The 9,457-nt window shown below is 37.1% G+C and overlaps 1 protein-coding gene across 1 annotated transcript; it reads right to left on the minus strand.

The window, feature by feature from the left end:
- Positions 1-3,090: 3,090 nt before the first annotated feature.
- LOC149153104 (uncharacterized) lies at positions 3,091-8,279 on the minus strand. The gene is made up of 2 exons (XM_089446063.1): positions 3,816-8,279; positions 3,091-3,690 (listed from the first exon to the last, which is right to left on the minus strand). The coding sequence occupies exon 1, from the start codon at positions 7,882-7,884 to the stop codon at positions 4,678-4,680; it is 3,207 nt and encodes a 1,068-aa protein (XP_089302189.1). The 5' UTR covers positions 7,885-8,279; the 3' UTR covers positions 3,091-3,690; positions 3,816-4,677.
- Positions 8,280-9,457: the final 1,178 nt, after the last annotated feature.

Below are 9,457 nucleotides of genomic sequence, written 5' to 3' on the forward strand. Positions count from 1 at the left end.
TCTTTCCGCGGCGCCCAGTTTTTTGTTATTGGGTAGGGGACCTTTCAGAGTTCGTGGTGTCTCCAGAACTCTGGAAACAATGGTCCCGCTACTCTCCTACGCCACAATGCTACCAGCAGCAAGCCACAAGATACATGCAATGAATCATTGGTTCGTCAATTCTGCTTACTGCTGTTCTTTTGAAGGGATCTCTTTTGTAAGTCAGGGGGCCACCTGCCACAGCTACGCCCATGCTCACTTCTATGGACTCTATCTTTGTAATTCAGGTGGCCAAGTGCACCTGCTGCGTTCTTCTGACAGGGGATGGCTTTATGCATCCTCAGAGGCTAGGGCCTCTTTGTAAATATTTTTCTTCTTTTTAATACAATAGCTTAGTCTTTACACAGAAAAAAAAGCATGTTATTGAATCTGTCAATTGAATACAACTAGGCCGCAAATAACGAACTTCAAAGAATAGAACCATTAATTTCAAAAGCAATAGTAAATATGGAATTGCTTATGTCAATAGTGGCTTGCTGGATAAGTGAAAGCAGGGCACCGCTATTACCTTCACTAGGGTTCAAGTTCTCCAATCACGCATTCATGCTTGTGCTCATACCTTATTGTGCCTTTGTACTCATGATATAGCAGGGTCAAGTGCAAACCAGGGCCACTTTGGTGGAATACATACCCCTGACTTGCTGTTTCTTGGCCCAACAATTTCAATTTGACCACTGTATGCCTAGCTCGTTGAAGCCATTTTACAAACCTACTTTCAATTTTCTCGTTAGCACTGAGGGTATTTTGTCTTCAGTAGAAATGATTTCAAACTTGTGTCCCAGACTCCAGTGGGTTCCACTTAACATTTGTCAACATAAGCAATGTCATATCTGTCAATTGAGTTCAACTAGGCTGCAAAAAAAAATAATAATAGAATCACTTATTCCAAGAGTAATGTATAACTATGGAATTGAACCACATAAAGGTCTCGATGAACATGGTAAACAGGATTCAACGCAAAAATGTATATATATTGGCTGGTCAAGTCTCTTCTACTGCAACTACTGCTTCATGGCTTTTCAACTTTTCTCCTCCTCTATAGTCTTGGACGTCCTTCAGAAATCTGACCTTTGCAGAACCTCTCAAGTGCTTGTGTTTTTTTAATTAATACTGTGGCAAACACTGGATCCAAACAGGTTTCTCTATGCTAATAGTGGGACAAAACAGAATGTGGATTTCTCTACCCATAATTTTCGAACTCTCAATCTGCAATTCTTCATATTAATACCTAAATAATTCTTACATCACTGTCCATATAAGCATGTCATTGAATCTCTCAGTTCATTACAACTAGGCTGACTAGACCCAAACAGGTTTCTCTGTGCTAGTAGTGGGACAAAACAGAATGTGGATTTGTCTACCCATAATTTTCAAACTCTCAATCTGCAATTCTTCATATTAATACCTGAATAATTCTTACATCACTGTCCATATAAGCAAGTCGTAGAATCCCTCTGTTGAATACAACTAGGCTGCAAATAATGAACCTCAGAGAATAGAACCATTAATTTCAAAAACAATGATAAATATGGAATTAAAGTTTGAACCAGATAATCTTCTTAAAGCATAAAATGAACATACTTATGTCAATGGTGGCCTGCTGGTGGCTCGCTGGGTCAGTGAAAGCAGGTCACTACTATTACCTTCACTAGAGTTCAAGTTCTCCAATCACATATTCATGCTTGTGCTCATGCCTTGTTGTGCCTTTGTACTCACGATAGCAATTAGGGTCAAGTGCAAACCAGGGCCACTTTGGTGCAATAAATATCCCTGACTTGCTGTTTGTTAGCTAAACAATTTCAATTTTCATATTGTACGCCTAGCTCATTGAAGCCATTTTATAAACCTACTTCCAATTACCTCGTTAGCACTGAGTCTATTTTGTCTTGAACGAAGATGATTTCAAACTAGTGTCCCAGACTCCAGTGGGTTGGACATTTGTCAACATAAGAAATGTCATTATATCTGTCAATGAGTTCAACTTTGCTGCAAATAAAAAACAAATAATAGAATCACTAATTTCCTGAGCACTGTAGAACTATGGAATTGAACCAGATTATCTTAAAATATATATTATAGACTAAGCATGCTTATAGCTTTCTTGTCTTAAATGGAAATGAGATCAGTATTATGTCCTGGTGGTTCGACTCACCATCATCACATGGAATTTTGTTGCGCCTCCAGGAAAATCGCAGACAATATTGCTGGCTGTGGAACAAAATTCTGAACCAAAAACAATTGAAAAATCTTCAGAATAAGAAACAGAAATGATACACAACTTCCTATAAATCTGCATAAAAGTGGCCCAACTTCCTATAAATCTGCATATATATATATATATATAGAGAGAGAGAGAGAGAGATATCTTTTACTAAATGAGTTCAGCATTATGTCAAAGATGCACTCAACACATCTTAAAAGTTAAAATTTGCACTGGAATTTACTTAGGGCTATCAGAGACAAGGATAATGATCTAAATCAGAATGCTACAACGACATAAACTGACAGCTACCAGGGAATCTGAAAATAAAACAGCAAACTGTAAAGATAGAACCAATAAAGCAACTTACTTCAAAACTTGTTGAATACCACATTACAATTGTGTTTACAGGCATTTTCATGACACCATTATTTTGGTTCATGACTTCATAAGGGTAGGGCTATCAGAGACATAAGGATAATGATCTAAATCAGAATGCTACAACGACATAAACTGACAGCTACCAGGGAATCTGAAAATAATACAGCAAACTGTAAAGATAGAACCAATAAAGCAACTTACTTCAAAACTTGTTCAATACCACATTACAATTGTGTTTACAGGCATTTTCAAGGCACCAATATTTTGGTTCATGACTTCATAAGGGTGACCACAAAGGTCTCCCGCTTGATATTACAAGAGAGCCCAAAGTAAGATTTAACAAAGAGAATACATATTCATGATAATGGAACACAACTATTTTCATATTAATTGTTCATCTGCAGAAAAAATTCTGTTAGATAGTTATTTCCTCATATGATAATTTGGATGGGCAAACAAAACATATAGGATAATAAATGGTTAATATTTTCCAGCCTCAATGGCATCATATACCAAAGCAAAAAAATACTGATTCACAAAAGAATAAATTATCACAGTGACCATTGCATTGATCCATCCCAGAAATGAAATGGGGCAAATGTAAGTACCAACTCTTAGTCAAAACTGATATCGGTCTGACAGAAAGAGCCATCAGAACATGTTCCAAATTTCCTGGAATTTAAAAATTCAAGATTATTTGTTTTTCAGCACAGCTACCTATTTTGATAAACTACCAGAGGCCCAGTGTTTTCCAACAGATAAAAGAAACATTCACTGAAGTGATGAGAAAGCGATAATCTCCCCATGAAGCCAAATGAAAATCGTTGGGCTAACAAAACACATATGCCAACATGATATCATAATGTATATGGCATCTGAAAAAAATAAGAAAGGACAGCAAGAACCATCTCCCGAAACAGAGGTGAAGTTTTTAAAGCACTTGTAATGGAAAAAAAAGCAAGTGGACATCGCCCCAATACAAAGTGAAACCCTTGCAATGAAGTAGTGTGAATAAAAGTGCAGCAACAAAAACATTCCAAAGGAAAGCTGCCATGACAGCCTGAGTCGACCTACAACCATCACCACAATCAAATGCTATATGTCAGTACATAATCAAAAATAAAGGACAACTGCCACAAACATAAAGTGACATGCCTTCATTACAATTTTCCTAAAGCGTGAAATAAGACCATGCCTGTTGAGATAGCCTGCCATTAAAGTGAGCACGCAAGTTCTGAGAGAGTCTCAAGCTATTTGTTCAGCCTAGCACTGCTTCAGTGTCACACATCACATGCTGAGGCAGGCAGACAATAAAGTATTGTTGCAGTAACAGCATCCATCTTCAGCATTCCTCCAACTATTGATTCCCCACTTTCCCAGAAACTTAGCATCCTTTCTAACACCTTTAAGACTTCCATAAGCCCTACCATCCTCCCTCTCATGTTCATTCTAATTAATGAACTATTCATCCAACCACAAGATTGATATTCTCCCACTCGGTTTCCTTGGGCTAAGGTTAGGTCAAAACGTTCTCCCATCCTAATTGGAGGTATCTTCAAAGAATCTGACATGGCCATGTGTTAGCCATCATAGCTGTTGCTGTACTTGTCCAGTCTTTATCATTGTTTGAACCTCAGATGATCTTGCAATGCTGAAACAATTATGCACACCATCTTGTATAATGAACGTCCAATATGACCACTAATAGTCCCCACCAGAAGCTGCTACCAAAGCCTCTCCTTTCGGCCAGATTAATTATAATGTACGCTCGTATGTTCATTTCTTCACCTTTCTAATGTTTGCAACGCCTGATATTTGAATGCATCTTCTGATTGTTTTCCAAAGTAAACTTGAGAATGTGCATCATTTTCACATTAGTTTAGAGAGGCAGAAAAAGGGTCCCTATGACAATATCTTTAGTATTTACCTGCATATAGTGCCCATTTTGCATCGTCGCTTTTCTCACTGGTATCTGCAAATCATGTGGACAATGAAGTTGCCAATTTCTCCTTATAGTTATGAATTTTCCTTCATCTGTTCTTAACCAATTCTCGTAATCAGTTAGTAACAGCCACTGACAATTCATTCTCCAAAAGCGAATTAAATATCCCCTTGGTTTTCTGCATATTCTTCTCTTTACAAAGACCATTAACAAGTTCATTATAAGTAGAAGCATCAGGCACAAGTTCTCTTCTTACCATTTCATCATGCAGTATCAATGCATCTTGAATTCTTCCTTCTTGACAGAAACCTTTAATCAGCATAGAAAATTTAGTGCAGTCAAGAACCAAATTTCGATTGAGATCACCTTTAATAAAATAATCTACATTTATTGGCAGTCCAGCCTTGTAACACACAACAATGAGTTGGCTAAATGTTCTAGCATCCATTGTTAAACCCTTTTCCGCCATCTCATTAAATATCTGCATAGCCTCCCGCATATAGCCCTTCTTATGGTAACCATCAAGCATTGTAATATAAGTCGTAACATTGGGAACCACTTTCTTTTTCTGCATTTCATCCAAGACTGAGCATGCCTTCCCTAGGCTGCCTTTCATGCAAAAGCCATTAATTAGAGAATTATAAATGACTACATCAAGAACAAAGCCTTGTTTAGCCATAGCACGACGCAGTCTGATAGCGTCTTTAGTATAACCCACCATGCAACACCCCTCAATCAGAAGGCTGTAAGTCATAATATCTGGAGCTATGCCTTTTATCTTCATTCCTTTGAATACCGTTAATGCCGCTCGCATCTGTCCCATGCTGCAATGATTGGCAATGCTTGAGTTATAAAGGAAGATGTCAGATCCCAACCGTTCATCCACTACTTTATCATATACTTTTATAGCCCCTTGCAAATCACCTCTCCTTCGATATCCCTCAATTAACAACTGGTAGATGCTGACGTCAGGAAGTATAGCCCTTTTCTTCATTTTATTTATAAAGTCACCTGCTTCCTGCAATTTGTCTTCCTTGCAATATCCTCTAACAATAGCTTTGTAAGTGTAAAAACTAGACAAACCTTTGTCATCCATTATAACATTGATTTCCACAGCATTGATCATATCCCCATTTTCACATAAACTATTAAGTATGGCAGCACACGTAGCATGACTAGGAATTAAATCTCTGCTGAGCATTTCTCTAAAGATAGGATTTGCCTCTATTGTGTATCCCTCATTGCAAAGCCCATTTATAAGACCCTCATAACAAAGTGTATTTGGAACAAAACCTCTACCTCTGTTCTTCATTTCATGCAGTAAATGTAAAGCCTGTTGTATATTACCTTTTTTGCAGTGACCATCAATTAGAGTATTATATGTAGCACAATCTGGAAGTAATCCATCTTCCTTCAAAAGGTTTACGAGATTCTCCACCTTCTCCATTTTCCCATTCTTACAGCATCCATCAATAAGTGCATTGTAAGAAACTATGTCAAGCTTAAAACCCTTTTGCCGGGTATCATCTAGAAGTTCCAAAGCTTCCAATAATTTGCCATTCTTGCACAATGCATCAATTAGCATGGTGAAAGTAAAACGGTCAGGAACCAGATTCCTATTCAGCATTTCATCAAACAATTCTTTTACTTTATCAATCTGACCTTTTTTGGAGAAACCATTGATGAGTGCATTGTATGTAATAGTGTCTGGCATGACGCCTCTCCCCACCATTTCATCACGCAACCAAAGGGCTTCTTGTGTCTTTCCCTTTTTGCAGTATCCGTGGATCAGCATGGTGTAAATAATGCAATCTGGCATTAGACCATCTTCAGCCATGCCCCTCTTCAACAACTGCAGTGCTTTTTGAGTCCTCCCTTCCTTGCAAAGAGCACGTATAAGTGCTGTATAAATGACGGCATTTGGTACAAGCCCCTTTTCTAGCATTTCATCCCGTATTTTGAAAGCACTGTCCAACTTGCCTTCCTCACAAAAACCAATTACCAATTTATTATAACTAACAAGGTTGGGTGCCACACCCATCAAGGACATTTCTTTTAAAAGTCTTTTTGATTCTTCAAACATCTTTGCTTTGCAATGGCCAGCGATCAGAGCATTGTAAGTGATAACATCTGGTGTAAAACCTTTCCTAGACATTGCGCAAAACAAACTCAAAGCTTCTTTGACATTGCCCTTTCTACAATGTCCCTCTATAAGAGTGTTGTAAGTCACAATATCAGGAACAAAACCATTTTCAAGCATCTGGTCAAAAAAATCGGTGGCCTTCTGAATTTCTCCATTTTTGCTGAGAGAGTGGATCATTATATTCAAAGTATAGCTGCTGGGAGGGATTTTAAATTGAACCATTTCTCCATAAAATTTCCAAGCCTGCTCCGAGCAATTCAATTTGAGTAACCCTGCAAGTATCTTATTGCATGATTGAACAGTTGGAAAATACCCATGAGTTTTCAGTTGATGAAATGCAGCAATTGCTTCTTTCACCTTCCCAGATGACAAGAGGCTTTTGTAAAGAAAATCAAATATCAGAGGAGCAGAATCCCAACCTTTGAATGCATTCAACAACGATTTTGCCACCTCAGACACTGAAACACTATTATTTTCAGTCAGACGATGTATGTATGGCTCTACATCACATAGCCTACCGGCTCGAACCAGGGTTTCGACGATCGCCAAATATGACCCAATCGAATGCTCAGGCCCCTTTTCCTTCCCTACCCAATCAAAGAATCTAACTGCCAAATCAGCATCACTGAGCAAATGCTGCAAGACCCCAGTAACAAGGTGGGCGTTCAATTGGGCTGCAAACTGCTGAAGAGAGTCCCAGCGGCTTTGCATTATCGCAGAACAGACATTGTGGATGAATCCCTCTTCTTCTATGGTTAATGGTGGAATGCGAATGTAAGGCAATAAAGAAGATCTTGTAATGTACTGATTGCTAAATGCGGGACGTAGAGAGTCTGGGCGTGTACTGTATTTGCTCCAATTCCAGTGGGGTTTCTGACTGTAACACAGTTGGTAGTGAATGCAATGGCAATTGGGATTCAGAAGGCTTTCTGTTAAAGCACAATTTCTTGAGATTCTGGAAATTGAGAGAGTTGGATAACAGCCAGATGATGAAGCAGCTGAAACCTGGCGATTAATGCACAGAAACCTAAGGGAAGTAGAGTGAGGATTTCTTTGGGAAATATAAAAATTTGACGTTTTCCGTGAGGATTTCAGAGAAGAATTTAAAGGAACAACTGAAGCGATAAATGTTAGGGCTGTTTTCTTACCTGATAGCTGTGATCCCATGTTAATGTTCATCCACTGCTTGTGGTAAATGACGGGTTTTTTGGGAAGAAGAAGAATTGGTCACGAACTTTGAAAGGGTTTTAATATGGTTTAAGGGACAAAGGATTTCAGGAAATCATGCGCCTGAGGCTCAAGGCCAAGAGGGATGAGATAAAATGACATTAATCAGCCGACTTGGAAGAGAGTCTGGAATCCCACGCATAGGTGACAGGTCCGAAATGGTCTCCATCCTTCCCTCTTTCGTTTGTCACATGGCACAACCCAACCCTAATGTACATACAGTTTCCTAAGCAAACTAAGATTCATCTAACTTCGAACAAGGACCAAAAAAACCTTCGGATCTATTAAGGACCAAAAAAATTTCGGATTTATTCCTCTTACTTCAGATCTATCTAGTTTGGATGTCCAGGTCTAGATCTAATTTGGATATGCAGGTAAAAAAAAAATTGATTTTTAAAAAACCCAAAAAATCAAATCAAATTATTAAAATGTAAAGTTATTAAATCAAATTATAATATATTAATATGAATATTAAATTTAATAATAATACTATTAATAGTAATATTATATTTAATGATGTTTTTTTATAAGGTATAATGAAAAAATTTATAATTAAATTATATTAAATTAATAATTTCAAATATTATAAATTTAATGAGGAAATACTTATGTTGAATTAAAATTTTTGTGATCTATATTAAGTTTATTGAGACGTGTTTTCTGCGATAACTATTTCAAAATTCATTTGTTGACGTGTTTCAAACCAGCGAGTGTGGTTTGAACCACACTTGCTGGTTCGGAACACCGACAAATTAATTTTGGAACCACACTTGTTGGTTCGAAACACATGGACAAATTAATTTTGATGTGATTATCGCCAAAAACACATCTCAAACTAAATATTTATGTCGTTAAAGATTTTAATATATCCATACGATATGGATTTTCTTTTTTAAAAATTCATTTTACAATCTTTGATTAAAAGAAATATTAAAAGATTTTGGAGATTCTTTATGTTAAATTGTATTGCAGTTTTTTATCTATATAGTTATTTTCATTTTTATTTTGGGCTAACATTAATTTATTTTGATTTTTTATTAAAAACGTGACATACTTACACATCCCCATATTAAATTGTAAACAAATCTCCCGCCACAACCAAACATCTCTATTCCCTGTTACGTGGAGATCTATTCCCTGTTACGTGGATGTTCGATAAATATGGAGTCATGCTCTGGCTTTATTTTGTTGTCCTTGTCACGCAGGGTAGAACGCATTCAGTAATGCGTTGAACCATGAATTATTCTAGCGTTGACCAAAAATTAAGTAAAGAATTTGCAAAATTCACATCACAAACCAAAAAAATAAAATATTTTAAATCTATTTTTTTTAATTCTAATTGGTTTTGTGTGCCTAAGTCTTATTATGCACACATTTTGCGCCGCCCACAGATGCATTTGCAGTAACACATCGTGCTTCCAATACTGACACCAGCAATAACGTGTGTGCTACGGAGGTATCCAAAACGAAAGTAATTATATTTAATTGCATTAAAGTGATTTCAGAGCAATAAAACTAAGGGAAC

Source organism: Pinus tabuliformis, chromosome 9 (assembly GCF_031772625.1).
Source record: "Pinus tabuliformis cultivar Carrire ecotype Pingquan chromosome 9, CPIR1, whole genome shotgun sequence".
Classification (NCBI taxonomy): Eukaryota; Viridiplantae; Streptophyta; class Pinopsida; order Pinales; family Pinaceae; genus Pinus; species Pinus tabuliformis.